General features: G+C 45.3%; 1 protein-coding gene across 2 annotated transcripts; it reads right to left on the bottom strand.

The window, feature by feature from the left end:
• Window positions 1-156: 156 nt before the first annotated feature.
• idh3a (isocitrate dehydrogenase (NAD(+)) 3 catalytic subunit alpha) lies at window positions 157-19,499 on the bottom strand. 2 transcript variants are annotated; one of them, XM_065012488.1, is made up of 11 exons: window positions 19,418-19,499; window positions 19,002-19,055; window positions 18,748-18,831; window positions 18,485-18,599; window positions 15,772-15,959; window positions 4,620-4,753; window positions 3,406-3,508; window positions 2,065-2,129; window positions 1,756-1,840; window positions 1,203-1,355; window positions 157-828 (listed from the first exon to the last, which is right to left on the bottom strand). In XM_065012488.1, the coding sequence occupies exons 1-11, from the start codon at window positions 19,442-19,444 to the stop codon at window positions 745-747; spliced, it is 1,092 nt and encodes a 363-aa protein (XP_064868560.1). In that variant the 5' UTR covers window positions 19,445-19,499; the 3' UTR covers window positions 157-744. The 2 variants fall into 2 exon arrangements, with proteins under 2 accessions (XP_064868560.1, XP_064868561.1); XM_065012489.1 differs by having other exon boundaries at window positions 19,020-19,055; window positions 19,418-19,489.
• Window positions 19,500-21,197: the final 1,698 nt, after the last annotated feature.

Below are 21,197 nucleotides of genomic sequence, written 5' to 3'. Positions count from 1 at the left end.
GACAAATGTTTGACGATATTATGTAGGTGAAAGTGACCCTGCCATAAACACAAATGGCTGAGAGAATGAGAATAAGAGAATAATGAATCCAACTTGTATTGCAACAACAAAACACTGTACCTGTTAACAGGAAGAATGAGACATCAGGCTTTAAAGTCATGTAATCAAGTTTTTATGTATGGATCTCGAAACAGAAAAGAGAGACATGACACGCTGGTACAATACAATCCATTCATGCACAGGAACCCGACTGGTAACAATAAATAGAGTACATTGAAGCTGTTTAGCATTACATTTACCGTTAAAAAAAATAAACCTAGCAACGATCAGAACCACTGCCGGACAACACTAGTGGAGTGCCACGTAGTATAGAGGCAAGTAGAACTTTGGGGAAGTTTGCCCCATGAAATGATCATGTGAGTAAAATTGTGCTTAAATACACCTTAAGAGTTTAAGAGTGAATACCCATCCATGTAGGGCGCGTTCCAGGTGGTGATTTATTTATATTTTTTATTTATTTCAGTCACACTGCACAAATTATCGAATTTCTATTTCTAGAAAACCTGGAGAATTGTCCATTCTCAGGAACCTTACATAAATATAATATAGTAATCTAAGATATGCAGCTGCATCGTAACTGCGGAACTGACAACCTGGAACGCCCCCCCCCAGAGTCTTTAGGAGTAAGTTCAAAGCAGCGGTTGAATTATTATGAAGTCTTCAGAAAATCAACAGTCGTCGTTTTCAGTCCATGTCTCGCACTCTACGGCAGATCTCCTCTGTAAACTCTGAGCACTTCGACTTCCCACCGAGGTCCCCGGTCAACACCTGGGAGAGGATAGAAAAACAGCCCAATTCATTCATTGAAAAGACAAAAACAGATTTTTTTGTTGTCGCATACAATGACCAACTGAACAAAAATCTGTTATGTTCGATCTACAGAAGAAAAAAAAAATCTATAAGAGCATTGGCAACCGGAAGGAGGTATGGTGTCCAGGGGAGACAACATATTGTAAACCAACTAGCCAGACATCCATCATATAATCTGGCATCAGAGAGAAGAGCAGACCGAGCAGTCCTCCAAGAACAAGGAAGTACCACTACTTCTCCCCCCGGGGCACCTCCACTTTCCAAATGTATTCCCAGCACCGATATGCAAGAGCCACAATAGTCACTACTGGGGGTAATAAAATAAAAGCCACCTTCTTGTCTCTGATGGTGTCGAAGCAGGCGGTCTCGATCTTCTTGCCGTAGTCGTGCATGCCCATGTGCCGTAGCATCATCACAGCACTGAGCAGCAGAGCTGTAGGGTTGGCCATGTCCAGACCGGCTATGTCGGGGGCCGTCCCATGCACCTAGATACCACAGGGGGTAGAGGGGACAATGTTAAAACCGTGCTTCTACATCCTGCATTGCTTGCCGTTTGGGCTTTTAGGCTGGGTTTCTGTACAGCACTTTGAGGTATCAGCTGATGTACGAAGGGCTATATAAATACATTTGATTTAAAATGTCTACTACTCTCAACACTGGAACAAGCTTCCGCACATCCATTAGTAATGGACAACTTATTGAAATATATGACGTCTCGTATTATATATATATTTTTTTATGTATATATATACAAAAAACATGTTTAGTTATTGCACAATAGACTGTTTACAGGACAAGAAGCCTTGCGTTTATCAAAACAGTTGAGACACGAGTAGCTAAACATATTCAGAGGACGGAAACAGCCAAGTAAAGAGCGAAACAAACCGATTCAAAAATGGCGACTCCATTGGCACCAATGTTTCCACTAGGAGTGACTCCCAGACCGCCAATAAGTCCAGCACACAGATCACTGCAATACATGACACACACCTCTATATGTAGTAGCAGCCGCAGCCTTTAGTTAGCAGAATCATCTAGTCACATTAGCGCAACACAAATGGAAAACCAGTATTAGGCCCAATAAGACCAAACTCTGCTAAGCTATTAAAATGTTTGAATTAATAGCTTAAAACAAATTGCATTCAATAGCGATGAATTAATATAGATACATGCAAAAAGTAAATAGTAACTGACCTGAGAATGTCACCATACAGGTTGGGCATCACCAGGACGTCAAACTGGGTGGGATCTTGCACCATCTGAAACATTCACCATGACAACCCGATTAAGCCCCATGTTTCCATCTCCAACAAGAGAACCCGATTATGCCCCATGTTTCCTTCAACAAGAGAACCCGATTATGCCCCATGTTTCCTTCAACAACAAGAGAACCCGATTAAGCCCCATGTTTCCTTCAACAACAAGAGAACCCGATTAAGCCCCATGTTTCCTTCTCCAACAAGAGAACCCGATTAAGCCCCATGTTTCCTTCTCCAACAAGAGAACCCGATTAAGCCCCATGTTTCCTTCTCCAACAAGAGAACCCGATTAAGCCCCATGTTTCCTTCTCCAACAAGAGAACCCGATTAAGCCCCATGTTTCCTTCTCCAACAAGAGAACCCGATTAAGCCCCATGTTTCCTTCTCCAACAAGAGAACCCGATTACGCCCCATGTTTCCTTCTCCAACAAGAGAACCCGATTATGCCCCATGCCCCCATGTTTCCCCATGTCTCTCCAACAAGAGAACCCGATTACGCCCCATGTTTCCTTCTCCAACAAGAGAACCCGATTACACCCCATCTACCGCTCCAACAAGAGAACCCGATTACACCCCATCTACCGCTCCAACAAGAGAACCTGATTAAGCCCCATGTTTCCATCTCCAACAAGAGAACCTGATTAAGCCCCATGTTTCCATCTCCAACAAGAGAACCCGATTACGCCCCATTTCCATCTCCAACAAGAGAACCCGATTACGCCCCATGTTTCCTTCTCCAACAAGAGAACCCGATTACGCCCCATGTTTCCTTCTCCAACAAGAGAACCCGATTACGCCCCATGTTTCCTTCTCCAACAAGAGAACCCGATTACGCCCCATGTTTCCTTCTCCAACAAGAGAACCCGATTAAGTCCCATGTTTCCATCTCCAACAAGAGAACCCGATTAAGTCCCATGTTTCCATCTCCAACAAGAGAACCTGATTACACCCCATGTTTCCATCTCCAACTAGAGAACCCGATTAAGCCTAATTTCCATCTCCAACAAGAGAACCTGATTACGCCTCATTTCTACCTTCTGCTACCGGGTCATCTGCTAGGTCTGCGCCAACCGACTGATGCAATATCGAACTTCCACTCCCGTCGGCATGGTCAAACCTCTGCATCCGCACGGTCCCCGTTCAAAGGGAGGTGCGCGGAAACACGCAGACGGGAGCGGTCTTCCGATTGACGCGGTAGTTTGTAAAATCAGGCTTTAGACATATTGCATCAAAACCGCGTCCCGTAGGAAGGACAGTGTAAAGGAGGGTTACATACGTTGAGACACACGGTGTCCAGGTACATCTCAGTGAACTTGACGTCCTTGAAGTTTTCAGCCACCTCTCTGCATTTCCTCAGGAACAGCCCATCCGACATCCTCCTGGTCACATCAAAAACACACCGGTCACGTCGAATTTAATACCTGAATATTGGTGCCATTCGATGTGCTCCTGGTCACATCAAAACACACCGGTCACGTCGAATTTAATGCCTGAATATCGGTGCCATTCGATGTGCTCCTGGTCACATCAAAACACACCGGTCACGTCGAATTTAATGCCTGAATATCGGTGCCATTCGATGTGCTCCTGGTCACATCAAAAAACACACCGGTCACGTCGAATTTAATGCCTGAATATCGGTGCCATTCGATGTGCTCCTGGTCACATCAAAACACACTTTCTTTAATATATTTTTATAATGCCTGAATATCGGTGCCTATTTGAACAAATAAGTGCTGCACCTGGTCACATCAAAATATGTTGTACACCGGTCACATTCAATTTAATTCTGAATATCGGTGCCATTGATGTGATCCATTTGATATTTTCTCATTTCTTTCTTTAATATATAAAATAAAATAAAATTTGTAAAATTCCACCGCCCATTTGATTCTGTAGAGACTTACGTTGGCTTTCGTTTTGTGCTGCTAGGTGTTGGAACAAATAAGCCTTTCGCTGCACCTGCGATAACATCTGTTAAATATGTTGTACGTGACATTCAATATGTTATCATTCTGTCTCGACTTGTAATTGACCCATAGTGATCATACATTTAGTCGATATTTGCATCTCATTTTTAATTTTTTTTAATGATCCACAACGGCACAATAAAATAAAATAAAATTACAATTTGTAAGATTCCACCGCCCATTTGATTCTGGAGCTAGAGAGACTTACACGATGTTGGCTTTGTGAACGGCTGCTACAGAGACTTACACGATGTTGGCTTTGTGAACGGCTGCTACAGAGACTTACACGATGTTGGCTTTGTGAACGGCTGCTACAGAGACTTACACGACGTTGGCTTTGTGAACGGCTGCTACAGAGACTTACACGACGTTGGCTTTGTGAACGGCTGCTAAAGAGACTTACACGATGTTGGCTTTGTGAACGGCTGCTACAGAGACTTACACGACGTTGGCTTTGTGAACGGCTGCTACAGAGACTTACACGACGTTGGCTTTGTGAACGGCTGCTACAGAGACTTACATGATGTTGGCTTTGTGAACGGCCGTGACGCTGTTCCTTTGGTTGTTTCTTGCGTACTCAAAGGCGTACTCGGCGATACGTCGACTGGCGTCTTCCGTGATGAGTTTGATGCTCTGGACTACGCCGTCAACTATCTACAAGAGAAGAGGACAATCACCGTAAATCAAACAATAGAGGACTTCATTAAATCATACAGAATAAAATATCTAATGTCCTACTTTGGTCAAAATGGTTTTGGAGGGACGGTAACAAACTGGGAAAGACAACTGAGCTACTTTAAAAAAAACAATTGAACTGGAACAATGAAACTGGAAGAGAAGACGTATGAAAAGGTATTCATAACAGCACCGTGAGTGGAAGAACTAGAAGTACTCTCAGCCTGAGGTAAACAACAGGATTTCACCGTAAAGGAAGTGACATCAAGAAATTCCAGATGTGCCATCTTAATTTGACCAGTTTCCCCAGCAGGAAAGTAAATCCTGCAGCAACAAGAAATTATTTTAAAAATTACATTTTTCTAAGGGTAGATACATTTTTTTTATTTGGGAAAATCAAGTCAGGTCGCAGTTGCAAATGAGAACTTGTTCTCAACTAGCCTACCTGGTTAAATAAAGGTGAAATAAATAAATAAATAAATAAAAAGTCTGAAATTGGAAATGTCAAACTTTGGACGCCTTTTTAAACATTGGAATACACTACAAGTTAGCAGTTCCTGCAAAACATTATGCGGCAGAGTGATCAAATTAAGACAGCAGATATGTAGGAATAACATACAACCTTTTAGTTGGAAAAAAACTGAGTGAACAAAAGAAGGAGAACTGGAGAGAGAAGTTGATGAACATACATATACCGTTCAAACGTTTGGGGTCTCTTAGAAATGTCCTTGTTTTCCATGAAAACATACACGATGGGGCGGCAGGTAGCCTAGTGGTTAGAGCGTTGGACTAGTAACCAGCAGGTAGCCTAGTGGTTAGAGCGTTGGACTAGTAACCAGCAGGTAGCCTAGTGGTTAGAGCGTTGGACTAGTAACCAGCAGGTAGTCTAGTGGTTAGAATGTTGGACTAGTAACCAGCAGGTAGACTTGTGGTTAGAGTGTTGGGCCAGTAACCAGCAGGTAGACTAGTGGTTAGAGTGTTGGGCCAGTAACCAGCAGGTAGCCTAGTGGTTAGAGTGGAGGGGCGGCAGGTAGCCTAGTGGTTAGAGCGTTGGACTAGTAACCGAAAGATTGCAAGATCGAATTCCCGAGCTGACAAGGTAAAAAATCTGTCATTCTACCCTTGAACAAGGCAGTTAACCCAGGTTTTTTATTTTTATTTCACCAGGTAGGCTAGTTGAGAACAAGTTCTCATTTGCAACTGCGACCTGGCCAAGATAAAGCATAGCAGTGTAAACAGACAACAGAGTTACACATGGAGAGTAAACAATTAACAAGTCAATAACACAGTAGAGAAAAAAAGGGAGTCTATATACATTGTGTGCAAAAGGCATGAGGTAGGCGAATAATTACAATTTTGCAGATTAACACTGGAGTGATAAATGATCAGATGGTCATGTACAGGTAGATATATTGGTGTGCAAAGGAGCAGAAAAGTAAATAAATAAAAACAGTATGGGGATGAGGTAGGTGAAAATGGGTGGGCTATTTACCAATAGACTATGTACAGCTGCAGCGATCGGTTAGCTGCTCAGATAGCAGATGTTTGAAGTTGGTGAGGGAGATAAGTCTCCAACTTCAGCGATTTTTGCAATTCGTTCCAGTCACAGGCAGCAGAGAACTGGAACGAAAGGCGGTCAAATGAGGTGTTGGCTTTAGGGATGATCAGTGAGATACACCTGCTGGAGCGCGTACTACGGATGGGTGTTGCCATTGTGACCAGTGAACTGAGATAAGGCGGGGCTTTACCTAGCATGGACTTGTAGATGACCTGGAGCCAGTGGGTCTGGCGACGAATATGTAGCGAGGGCCAGCCGACTAGAGCATACAAGTCGCAGTGGTGGGTGGTATAAGGTGCTTTAGTGACAAAACGGATGGCACTGTGATAAACTGCATCCAGTTTGCTGAGTAGAGTGTTGGAAGCAATTTTGTAGATGACATCGCCGAAGTCGAGGATCGGTAGGATAGTCAGTTTTACTAGGGTAAGTTTGGCGGTGTGAGTGAAGGAGGCTTTGTTGCGGAATAGAAAGCAGACTCTTGATTTGATTTTCGATTGGAGATGTTTGATATGAGTCTGGAAGGAGAGTTTACAGTCTAGCCAGACACCTAGGTACTTATAGATGTCCACATATTCAAGGTCGGAACCATCCAGGGTGGTGATGCTAGTCGGGCATGCGGGTGCAGTCAGCGAACGGTTGAAAAGCATGCATTTGGTTTTACTAGCGTTTAAGAGCAGTTGGAGGCCACGGAAGGAGTGTTGTATGGCATTGAAGCTCGTTTGGAGGTTAGATAGCACAGTGTCCAAGGACGGGCCGGAAGTATATAGAATGGTGTCGTCTGCGTAGAGATGGATCAGGGAATCGCCCGCAGCAAGAGCAACATCATTGACATATACAGACAAAAGAGTCGGCCCGAGAATTGAACCCTGTGGCACCCACATAGAGACTGCAAGAGGACCGGACAGCATGCCCTCCGATTTGACACACTGAACTCTGTCTGCAAAGTAATTGGTGAACCAGGCAAGGCAGTCATCCGAAAAACCGAGGCTACTGAGTCTGCCGATAAGAATATGGTGATTGACAGAGTCGAAAGCCTTGGCAAGGTCGATGAAGACGGCTGCACAGTACTGTCTTTTATCGATGGCGGTTATGATATCGTTTAGTACCTTGAGGTTCCTAGGCCATTGAAAATAAATATTTGTTTTTAACTGACTTGCCTAGTTAAATAAAAGGTTAAATAAATAAATTCAAAATAAAAATGAAATGAGTTACAAAATGTGGAAATATAGTCTTGTTGACAAGGTTATAAATAATGATATTTCATTGAAATAATAATTGTCCTTCAAACGTTGCTTTTGTCAAAGAATCCTCCATTTGCAGCAATAACAGCCTTGTAGACCTTTGGCTTCTAGTTGTCAATTTGTTGAGGTAATCTGAAGAGATTTACACCCCATGCTTCCTGAAGCACCTCCCACCAGTTGGATTGACCTGATGGCTTCTAGTTGTCAATTTGTTGAGGTAATCTGAAGAGATTTACACCCCATGCTTCCTGAAGCACCTCCCACCAGTTGGATTGACCTGATGGCTTCTAGTTGTCAATTTGTTGAGGTAATCTGAAGAGATTTACACCCCATGCTTCCTGAAGCACCTCCCACCAGTTGGATTGGCCTGATGGCTTCTAGTTGTCCATTTGTTGAGGTAATCTGAAGAGATTTACACCCCATGCTTCCTGAAGCACCTCCCACCAGTTGGATTGGCTTGATGGCTTCTAGTTGTCAATTTGTTGAGGTAATCTGAAGAGATTTACACCCCATGCTTCCTGAAGCACCTCCCACAAGTTGGATTGGCCTGATGGCTTCTAGTTGTCAATTTGTTGAGGTAATCTGAAGAGATTTCACCCCATGCTTCCTGAAGCACCTCCCACCAGTTGGATTGGCCTGATGGCTTCTAGTTGTCAATTTGTTGAGGTAATCTGAAGAGATTTACACCCCATGCTTCCTGAAGCACCTCCCACCAGTTGGATTGGCCTGATGGCTTCTAGTTGTCCATTTGTTGAGGTAATCTGAAGAGATTTACACCCCATGCTTCCTGAAGCACCTCCCACCAGTTGGGTTGGCCTGATGGCTTCTAGTTGTCCATTTGTTGAGGTAATCTGAAGAGATTTACACCCCATGCTTCCTGAAGCACCTCCCACCAGTTGGATTGGCCTGATGGCTTCTAGTTGTCCATTTGTTGAGGTAATCTGAAGAGATTTACACCCCATGCTTCCTGAAGCACCTCCCACCAGTTGGATTGGCTTGATGGCTTCTAGTTGTCCATTTGTTGAGGTAATCTGAAGAGATTTACACCCCATGCTTCCTGAAGCACCTCCCACCAGTTGGATTGGCTTGATGGCTTCTAGTTGTCAATTTGTTGAGGTAATCTGAAGAGATTTACACCCCATGCTTCCTGAAGCACCTCCCACAAGTTGGATTGGCCTGATGGCTTCTAGTTGTCAATTTGTTGAGGTAATCTGAAGAGATTTACACCCCATGCTTCCTGAAGCACCTCCCACCAGTTGGATTGGCCTGATGGCTTCTAGTTGTCAATGTGTTGAGGTGATCTGAAGAGATTTACACCCCATGCTTCCTGAAGCACCTCCCACCAGTTGGATTGGCCTGATGGCTTCTAGTTGTCAATTTGTTGAGGTCATCTGAAGAGATTTACACCCCATGCTTCCTGAAGCACCTCCCACCAGTTGGATTGGCCTGATGGCTTCTAGTTGTCAATTTGTTGAGGTAATCTGAAGAGATTTCACCCCATGCTTCCTGAAGCACCTCCCACAAGTTGGATTGGCCTGATGGCTTCTAGTTGTCAATTTGTTGAGGTAATCTGAAGAGATTTCACCCCATGCTTCCTGAAGCACCTCCCACAAGTTGGATTGGCCTGATGGCTTCTAGTTGTCAATTTGTTGAGGTAATCTGAAGAGATTTCACCCCATGCTTCCTGAAGCACCTCCCACAAGTTGGATTGGCTTGATGGCTTCTAGTTGTCAATTTGTTGAGGTGATCTGAAGAGATTTCACCCCATGCTTCCTGAAGCACCTCCCACAAGTTGGATTGGCTTGATGGCTTCTAGTTGTCAATTTGTTGAGGTGATCTGAAGAGATTTCACCCCCATGCTTCCTGATGCACCTCCCACAAGTTGGATTGGCCTGATGGCTTCTAGTTGTCAATTTGTTGAGGTAATCTGAAGAGATTTCACCCCATGCTTCCTGAAGCACCTCCCACAAGTTGGAGTGGCTTGATGGGCACTTCTTACGTACCATACGGTGAAGCTGCTCCCACAACAGCTCCATAGGGTTGAGATCCGGTGACTATGCTGGCCACTCCATTACAGACAGAATACCAGCTGACGGCTTCTTCCCTAAATAGTTCTTGTATAGTTTGGAGCTGTGCTTTGGGTCATTGTCCTGTTGTAGGAGGAAACTGGCTCCAATTAAGCACCGTCCACAGGGTATGGCATGGTGTTGCAAAATGGAGTGATAGCCTTCCTTCTTCAGGATCCCTTTTACCCTGTACAAATCTCCCACTTGACCACCACCAAAGCACCCCCAGACCATCACCCCCAGGCCATCCATTGCCTCCACCATGCTTCAAAGATGGCGTCAAGCACTCCTCCAGCATCTTTGCATTGTGAGCCGAACACCTCAAACTTAGATTTGTCTGTTCATAACACTTTTTCCCCCCAATGTCTCTCTGTCTAGTGTCTGTTCTTTTGCCCATCTTAATCTTATTTTTATTGGCCAGTCTGAGATGTGGCTTTTTTTCTTCAACTCTGCCTAGAAGGTCAGCGTCCCGGAGTTGCCTCTTCACTGTTGACATTGAGACGGGTGTTTTGCAGGTACTATTTAATGAAGCTGCCTGTTGAGGACTTGTGAAGCGTCTCTCTCAAACTAAACACGAATCTACTTGGCCTCTTGCTCAGTTGTGGAACGGGGCTTCCCACACCTCTTTCTATTTTGGTTAGAGCCAGTTTGCACTGTTCTGTGAAGGGAGTAGTACACAGCGTTGTACGAGATCTTCAGTTCCTTGGAAATTTCTCGCATGGAAAAGCCTTCATTTCTCAGAACAAGAAGAGACTGACGAGTTTGGCCTGTAATTGAACCCACAAATGCTGATGCTCCAGATACCCAACTAGTCTAAAAAAGGCCAGTTTTATTGCTTCTTTATATCAGGACAACAGTTTCCAGCTGTGCTAACATAATTGCAAAAAAAGGTTTTCTAATCAATTAGCCTTTTAAAATGATCCACTTGGATTAGCTAACACAACGTGCTATTGGAACACAGGAGTGATGGTTGCTGATAATGGGCCTCTGTACGCCTATGTAGATATTCCATTTAAAAAGAAAATCTGCCGTTTCCAGCTACAATAGTCATTTGCAACATTAACAATGTCTACACTGTATTTCTAATCAATTTGATGTTATTTTAAAAATGGACCAATTTTTTATTTTTTGTTCTTTCGAAAACAAGGACATTTCTAAGTGACCCCAAACTTTTGATCGGGAGTGTACATTAGGGCACGCTAGGGTTAGAGACGGAGGTGGTGGTCTGGTTAGTGAAGCTGCTGTTCCTCTGGCTTACCTAAGGAACACCTGGAGAATAACCAATCACCTGTGAGGTGCCCTGTCCAACCCAGATAAAACAGTTCCAATAACCGAGGACACCGATTCCACACATCACCACGGTGATTCCACACATCACCACGGTGATTCCACACATCACCACGGTGATTCCACACAACACCACGGTGATTCCACACATCACCACGGTGATTCCACACATCACCACGGTGATTCCACACAACACCACGGTGATTCCACACAACACCACGGTGATTCCACACAACACCACGGTGATTCCACACATCACCACGGTGATTCCACACAACACCACGGTGATTCCACACAACACCACGGTGATTCCACACAACACCACGGTGATTCCACACAACACCACGGTGATTCCACACAACACCACGGTGTGATTCCACACAACACCACGGTGATTCCACACAACACCACGGTGATTCCACACAACACCACGGTGATTCCACACAACACCACGGTGATTCCACACAACACCACGGTGATTCCACACAACACCACGGTGATTCCACACAACACCACGGTGATTCCACACAACACCACGGTGATTCCACACAACACCACGGTGATTCCACACATCACCACGGTGATTCCACACATCACCACGGTGATTCCACACAACACCACGGTGATTCCACACATCACCACGGTGATTCCACACAACACCACGGTGATTCCACACAACACCACGGTGATTCCACACATCACCACGGTGATTCCACACAACACCACGGTGATTCCACACAACACCACGGTGATTCCACACAACACCACGGTGATTCCACACAACACCACGGTGATTCCACACAACACCACGGTGATTCCACACAACACCACGGTGATTCCACACAACACCACGGTGATTCCACACAACACCACGGTGATTCCACACAACACCACGGTGATTCCACACATCACCACGGTGATTCCACACATCACCACGGTGATTCCACACATCACCACGGTGATTCCACACAACACCACGGTGATTCCACACATCACCACGGTGATTCCACACAACACCACGGTGATTCCACACAACACCACGGTGATTCCACACAACACCACGGTGATTCCACACAACACCACGGTGATTCCACACACACCACGGTGATTCCACACAACACCACGGTGATTCCACACAACACCACGGTGATTCCACACAACACCACGGTGATTCCACACAACACCACGGTGATTCCACACAACACCACGGTGATTCCACACAACACCACGGTGATTCCACACAACACCACGGTGATTCCACACAACACCACGGTGATTCCACACAACACCACGGTGATTCCACACATCACCACGGTGATTCCACACAACACCACGGTGATTCCACACAACACCACGGTGATTCCACACAACACCACGGTGATTCCACACAACACCACGGTGATTCCACACAACACCACGGTGATTCCACACAACACCACGGTGATTCCACACAACACCACGGTGATTCCACACAACACCACGGTGATTCCACACATCACCACGGTGATTCCACACAACACCACGGTGATTCCACACATCACCACGGTGATTCCACACAACACCACGGTGATTCCACACATCACCACGGTGATTCCACACAACACCACGGTGATTCCACACAACACCACGGTGATTCCACACAACACCACGGTGATTCCACACAACACCACGGTGATTCCACACATCACCACGGTGATTCCACACAACACCACGGTGATTCCACACATCACCACGGTGATTCCACACAACACCACGGTGATTCCACACAACACCACGGTGATTCCACACATCACCACGGTGATTCCACACAACACCACGGTGAAAATACGGACCGCTCAGCTCGCAGCCTTGAAAACAGCTACTTATCAAGAGTTGAAAACGACGGTCCAGACTAGTCACATCACAGTCAACGTGACTTCTCAGTCACTGTCAAACCAACAAACCATTTGCTACGAAAACTACACCAGATGCCCTAATGAAGAACCCACCCCAGTGTTGAAACACTGGGTCATGTTCAGCAGGGCACAACGTAGCCATTAAAAAAGAAAGAATCACCTGAACATTCTTCTTGGGACATGTTCAGGTAGGACCTCTTGTTTCACCTCCATTTCATACCAGATGAACACATCCCTGCATGTTAATGTTGTAAGACTATCCCCTCCCAGAGGGGTTGACTACAACGCAGGATCAAGGAGTTCGCTAGCTAACTTCACAATTATTTTTTATTTAGAAAGATAACGTTTGAAATGGACTAAATGATTCGACAACCAAAAACACAGGTTTAGCTTTCTTTAAACCCCCCCCACAAAAAAATCCATTGTTATTTCTGGTTGTTTCTCAAAGTTAGCTGGCTAACTCATTGATTCTGTTTTGTAGCGTTCCCCTCTGGTCAGTAGGAGGGATCAGCCGATTAAAATTATTTTCCTGAACAAACATACGAGGTAACTACTGCTCCCTGGTCTATTCCTCTGTAGTCAGTGTTAGCTGTAGGCATTTTAACATACGAGGTAGCTACTGCTCCCTGGTCTATTCCTCTGTAGTCAGTGTTAGCTGTAGGCATTTTAACATACGAGGTAGCTACTGCTCCCTGGTCTATTCCTCTGTAGTCAGTGTTAGCTGTAGGCATTTTAACATACGAGGTAGCTACTGCTCCCTGGTCTATTCCTCTGTAGTCAGTGTTAGCTGTAGGCATTTTAACATACGAGGTAGCTACTGCTCCCTGGTCTATTCCTCTGTAGTCAGTGTTAGCTGTAGGCATTTTAACATACGAGGTAGCTACTGCTCCCTGGTCTATTCCTCTGTAGTCAGTGTTAGCTGTAGGCATTTTAACATACGAGGTAGCTACTGCTCCCTGGTCTATTCCTCTGTAGTCAGTGTTAGCTGTAGGCATTTTAACATACGAGGTAGCTACTGCTCCCTGGTCTATTCCTCTGTAGTCAGTGTTAGCTGTAGGCATTTTAACATACGAGGTAGCTACTGCTCCCTGGTCTATTCCTCTGTAGTCAGTGTTAGCTGTAGGCATTTTAACATACGAGGTAGCTACTGCTCCCTGGTCTATTCCTCTGTAGTCAGTGTTAGCTGTAGGCATTTTAACATACGAGGTAGCTACTGCTCCCTGGTCTATTCCTCTGTAGTCAGTGTTAGCTGTAGGCATTTTAACATACGAGGTAGCTACTGCTCCCTGGTCTATTCCTCTGTAGTCAGTGTTAGCTGTAGGCATTTTAACATACGAGGTAGCTACTGCTCCCTGGTCTATTCCTCTGTAGTCAGTGTTAGCTGTAGGCATTTTAACATACGAGGTAGCTACTGCTCCCTGGTCTATTCCTCTGTAGTCAGTGTTAGCTGTAGGCATTTTAACATACGAGGTAGCTACTGCTCCTATTCCTCTGGTCTAGCTTCCTCTGTAGTCAGTGTTAGCTGTAGGCATTTTAACATACGAGGTAGCTACTGCTCCCTGGTCTATTCCTCTGTAGTCAGTGTTAGCTGTAGGCATTTTAACATACGAGGTAGCTACTGCTCCCTGGTCTATTCCTCTGTAGTCAGTGTTAGCTGTAGGCATTTTAACATACGAGGTAGCTACTGCTCCCTGGTCTATTCCTCTGTAGTCAGTGTTAGCTGTAGGCATTTTAACATACGAGGTAGCTACTGCTCCCTGGTCTATTCCTCTGTAGTCAGTGTTAGCTGTAGGCATTTTAACATACGAGGTAGCTACTGCTCCCTGGTCTATTCCTCTGTAGTCAGTGTTAGCTGTAGGCATTTTAACATACGAGGTAGCTACTGCTCCCTGGTCTATTCCTCTGTAGTCAGTGTTAGCTGTAGGCATTTTAACATACGAGGTAGCTACTGCTCCCTGGTCTATTCCTCTGTAGTCAGTGTTAGCTGTAGGCATTTTAACATACGAGGTAGCTACTGCCTCCTGGTCTATTCCTCTGTAGTCAGTGTTAGCTGTAGGCATTTTAACATACGAGGTAGCTACTGCTCCCTGGTCTATTCCTCTGTAGTCAGTGTTAGCTGTAGGCATTTTAACATACGAGGTAGCTACTGCTCCCTGGTCTATTCCTCTGTAGTCAGTGTTAGCTGTAGGCATTTTAACATACGAGGTAGCTACTGCTCCCTGGTCTATTCCTCTGTAGTCAGTGTTAGCTGTAGGCATTTTAACATACGAGGTAGCTACTGCTCCCTGGTCTATTCCTCTGTAGTCAGTGTTAGCTGTAGGCATTTTAACATACGAGGTAGCTACTGCTCCCTGGTCTATTCCTCTGTAGTCAGTGTTAGCTGTAGGCATTTTAACATACGAGGTAGCTACTGCTCCCTGGTCTATTCCTCTGTAGTCAGTGTTAGCTGTAGGCATTTTAACATACGAGGTAGCTACTGCTCCCTGGTCTATTCCTCTGTAGTCAGTGTTAGCTGTAGGCATTTTAACATTAGCAGTGTTAGCTGTAGGCATTTTAACATACGAGGTAGCTACTGCTCCCTGGTCTATTCCTCTGTAGTCAGTGTTAGCTGTAGGCATTTTAACATACGAGGTAGCTACTGCTCCCTGGTCTATTCCTCTGTAGTCAGTGTTAGCTGTAGGCATTTTAACATACGAGGTAGCTACTGCTCCCTGGTCTATTCCTCTGTAGTCAGTGTTAGCTGTAGGCATTTTAACATACGAGGTAGCTACTGCTCCCTGGTCTATTCCTCTGTAGTCAGTGTTAGCTGTAGGCATTTTACAGATTCAGTTTGAAATCCACACATTTGAAGAAAAAAAAAAAAAATTTTAACATACGAGGTACGTTTCACTCACAACTTTGTCCCATTTCTCTCCTACTGAACGTGACCGTGGTAACCATAGCGACTTACTATGTGCTCGATTCCGCTGTACTCTCCCTCTGTGTTCTCTCGGATGGTGACCAGGTCCACGTCGGTGTAGGGGGTCTTGTAGCCCTCGATGGACACGCAGGGCCGCACGTTGGCGTACAGGTCAAAGGTCTTCCTGAGGAGCAGGTTCATGGAGGGGTGGCCGGCTGCGATGGGGGTCTTCAGGGGGCCTACACACAGAGGGGGGAGGTTAAAAGACCAACGCAGACATTTTTTTAATCTCAATGTCAAATCATTTCTGGATAACAACGGAACACCTTGTTGTGATCATTTAAAGGTAACCAAAATAGCTTCTTGGCAAAGAGCAATTTCTCAGGACTGTCTGTGATTGGTCTGAGTGGTGAGGGGAAAACTGAAAACTAGCTGTTATTGGCAGAGGTCACCAGGCAGACTAAACTCCACCCCATCATAACATCACCAGGCAGACTAAACTCCACCCCATCATAACATCACCAGGCAGACTAAACTCCATCCCATCATAACATTTCAGGTGATGTCACCAGGCAGACTAAACTCCATCCCATCATAACATTTCAGGTGATGTCACCAGGCAGACTAAACTCCATCCCACCACAACATTGCAGGAGGTCTTTTAAAACAGTTCTTACACTAAAAGGACATTATCCTCATGTTCAAAACATCACAGTATTGGTCCAACCTCCGTGTGGATATATATATATATATATATAAAAAAACACAGAAAAGTCTAATTTTTGACAACACTGGGCCTTTAAAACACCAGTTTACTGTTCATTAGGAACCAAATGGAAATAGACAAACAGGGAAAGACTATGTACAGGTAGAATAAAATACTTTTCCCAATTTTCCATCGCAAAATGTTTTCTATTTGCGTCTACTGAATACGGGGATGTACTGGAGCTCTAGACATGTTGACCTCTAGGCGGGCTTCCACACCAGCCGCCTGACCTCTAGGCCGGCTTCCACACCAGCCGCCTGACCTCTAGGCCGGGCTTCCTGCACCAATCCGTTGACCTGACATCTCTCATCTTGGCCCCTCTAGATACTTCCCCCATACCGAACCCTGACCTCTAACCCCTGCACACTAACCCCTGCACACTAACCCCTGCCCACACTAACCCCTGACTAACCTGCTGCATGACGTTCTTTATTCCAGCTGACTTCAGTACATTATGTCCATCATGACCATGTAGGTACCTACTACCATAGGATCTTTGTAACTGCACCACCGCCTGACCCATGGCAGGTAGCTACTACCATAGAATCCGCCTGACCTCTACTACCATAGATTACCATAGGATCTCTGTAACTGCTACCTACACTATGTAGGTACCTACTACCATAGGATCTCTGTAACTGCTACCTACACCATGCAGGTACCTACTACCATAGGATCTCTGTAACTGCTACCTACACCATGCAGGTACCTACTACCATAGGATCTCTGTCACTGCTACCTGACCTAGGTACTACTACCATAGCCATAGGGCCTACACTATGTCCATCATGACCATGCAGGTAGCTACTACCATAGAATCTCTGTCACTGCAACCTCACTATGTCCTGCTACCTACACTATGTCCATCATGACCATGCAGGGCTACTACCATAGAATCCTGCACTGACCTCACTATGTCCATCATGACCATGCAGGTAGCTACTACCATAGAATCTCTGTCACTGCTACCTACACTATGTCCATCATGACCATGGGTAGCTACTACCATAGAATCTCTGTCACTGCTACCTACACTATGTCCATCATGACCATGCAGGTAGCTACTACCATAGAATCTCTGTCACTGCTACCTACACTATGTCCATCATGACCATGCAGGTAGCTACTACCATAGAATCTCTGTCACTGCTACCTACACTATGTCCATCATGACCATGCAGGTAGCTACTACCATAGAATCTCTGTCACTGCTACCTACACTATGTAGGTACCTACTACCATAGATTACCATAGGATCTCTGTAACTGCTACCTACACTATGTCCATCATGACCATGCAGGTAGCTACTACCATAGGATCTCTGTCACTGCTACCTACACTATGTAGGTACCTACTACCATAGATTACCATAGGATCTCTGTCACTGCTACCTACACTATGTCCATCATGACCATGCAGGTAGCTACTACCATAGAATCTCTGTCACTGCTACCTACACTATGTCCATCATGACCATGCAGGTAGCTACTACCATAGAATCTCTGTCACTGCTACCTACACTATGTCCATCATGACCATGCAGGTAGCTACTACCATAGAATCTCTGTCACTGCTATGTCCATCATGACCTGCATAGCTACTACCATAGAATCTCTGTCACTGCTACCTACACTATGTCCATCATGACCATGCAGGTACCTACTACCATAGGATCTCTGTAACTGCTACCTACACTATGTCCATCATGACCATGCAGGTAGCTACTACCATAGAATCTCTGTCACTGCTACCTACACTATGTCCATCATGACCATGCAGGTAGCTACTACCATAGGATCTCTGTCACTGACCACACTATGTAGGTACCTACTACCACCATAGGATCTCTGTAACTGCTACCTACACTATGTCCATCATGACCATGTAGGTACCTACTACCATAGGATCTTGTAACTGCTATGCACCTACACTATGTCCATCTCTGTCACTGACCATGTAGGTACCTACTACCATAGGATCTCTGTAGCTGCTACCTACCTTTTAACCCGATCAGGGTCCTGTCCATAGACTCCTTACAGTCTGGAGGGATCATCCATCTACCTCCTGGGCCCTGGATAGCTGTCACATTCCTCTCCTCCCATTGGATGGGAACCTAACAGGTGGTAGAGAGAGAGAATGGTACAGGAAGGACTGGGGTTCAATGTTCTGTCCATCTTTCCATGCCAATGGCATGTTCTGCTGTTAACCCTACAATTTGCTGTGTGTGTGTGTGAGAGAGTTTGACAGCTTTTCCAGCTTACCTTAGCAGACTCGAAAATCTTCATGACAGCCACGGATATTTCTGGACCGATTCCATCCCCAGGAATTAACGTAACCGTTTGCAGCTGTATAGAGAAAACAAACCCATTTTCAATCTGTTTTTAGAGGGATTACATACTAGCACTAAAAACACTGGATCATGAATTACATCATTTCAGGCTTTTTGTCAACGAGGGAGAAGTTCATAAAGAAAAAAGCAGGTGTAGACTTGTCTATTTGTCAGTCCATGACTTACCCCCCTTCTGAAACATACCGTCGGTCTCTTTGCCGCCCCCACGACGTGAGAGAGCTGGAGGAGGACAATAAACGGAAGGTTAAATTACTACCGCGCAGATAAAAACGTATCACAACAACATCCACACACTATCTCTAGTCGAGTGGGATTGAATCAGAAAACATATTGACAAACACGAAATGTCACTTGTCAAGCATTAGGCGGATAAAAAGCGGTTGGTTAATAGCATAGCTCGCTACGGTAGTAGCAGGACAAGGACACACGCACAGTAAAAGGCCTCACAGAAAACCCATGGAAACAACATTATACAACCGACAAAGTCATCCGAACACGAACTTACATTACACAAACATAAATCCAATACATGCCCAAGTTACATTCGATTATCTTTACGCTGACAAACGGCATTTTCTTACCATTGACCTCCACACGTTGCTAGCCATAGTCCTGGGTTAATGTGGTCCTGCACCGCTCTGCCTTTAACCGGACTTCCGGGGTGGGAAACGATGACGTAGACACCTGCGTGAAAAAACGTACCATAAGGAACGTATCTAATGTCTGTTTATCTTAATACTACAGCGTGAAACAAATCCGTGATGTATTATTTTTTTAAATGCTTTCATGTTGAACATTACTGTTTTTGATCGACATAATATGTCTACTTTGCAGTGGTGTAAAGTTTTTAAGTGAAAATACTATAAAGTAATCGTTTTGGATCGTTTTTTCAGTATCTGTACTTACCTATTTCTATTTTTTCCAGGACAGGAAAATGGTCCAATCCATGCACTTATCAAGAGAACATCCCTGGTCATCCCTACTGCCTCTGATCTGGAGGACTCACTAAACAGAGAACATCCCTGGTCATCCCTACTGCCTCTGATCTGGAGGACTCACTAAACAGAGAACATCCCTGGTCATCCCTACTAGTCTCTGATCTGGAGGACTCACTAAACAGAGAACATCCCTGGTCATCCCTACTGCCTCTGATCTGGAGGACTCACTAAACAGAGAACATCCCTGGTCATCCCTACAGCCTCTGATCTGGAGGACTCACTAAACAAAGAACATCCCTGGTCATCCCTACTGCCTCTGATCTGGAGGACTCACTAAACAGAGAACATCCCTGGTCATCCCTACTGCCTCTGATCTGGAGGACTCACTAAACAGAGAACATCCCTGGTCATCCCTACTGCCTCTGATCTGGAGGACTCACTAAACAGAGAACATCCCTGGTCATCCCTACTGCCTCTGATCTGGAGGACTCACTAAACAGAGAACATCCCTGGTCATCCCTACTGCCTCTGATCTGGAGGACTCACTAAACAGAGAACATCCCTGGTCATCCCTACTAGTCTCTGATCTGGAGGACTCACTAAACAGAGAACATCCCTGGTCATCCCTACTGCCTCTGATCTGGAGGACTCACTAAACAGAGAACATCCCTGGTCATCCCTACTGCCTCTGATCTGGAGGACTCACTAAACAGATAACATCCCTGGTCATCCCTACTAGCCTCTGATCTGGAGGACTCACTAAACAGAGAACATCCCTGGTCATCCCTACTGCCTCTGATCTGGAGGACTCACTAAACAGAGAACATCCCTGGTCATCCCTACTGCCTCTGATCTGGAGGACTCACTAAACAGAGAACATCCCTGGTCATCCCTACTGCCTCTGATCTGGAGGACTCACTAAACAGAGAACATCCCTGGTCATCCCTACTGCCTCTGATCTGGAGGACTCACTAAACAGAGAACATCCCTGGTCATCCCTACTGCCTCTGATCTGGAGGACTCACTAAACAGAGAACATCCCTGGTCATCCCTACTGCCTCTGATCTGGAGGACTCACTAAACAGAGAACATCCCTGGTCATCCCTACTAGCCTCTGATCTGGAGGACTCACTAAACAGAGAACATCCCTGGTCATCCCTACTGCCTCTGATCTGGAGGACTCACTAAACAGAGAACATCCCTGGTCATCCCTACTAGCCTCTGATCTGGAGGACTCACTAAACAGAGAACATCCCTGGTCATCCCTACTACTCTGATCTGGAGGACTCACTAAACAGAGAACATCCCTGGTCATCCCTACTGCCTCTGGTCTGGAGGACTCACTAAACAGAGAACATCCCTGGTCAAATGCTTCGTTTGTCAAGTCAATTATGGTCGGAGTGTTGGAGTGTGCCCTTGGCTA

This window comes from Oncorhynchus nerka, linkage group LG27 (assembly GCF_034236695.1).
Source record: "Oncorhynchus nerka isolate Pitt River linkage group LG27, Oner_Uvic_2.0, whole genome shotgun sequence".
Classification (NCBI taxonomy): Eukaryota; Metazoa; Chordata; class Actinopteri; order Salmoniformes; family Salmonidae; genus Oncorhynchus; species Oncorhynchus nerka.
Note: the sequence above shows the minus strand (reverse complement) of the source record. Positions and strands in the feature narration are given on the sequence as shown.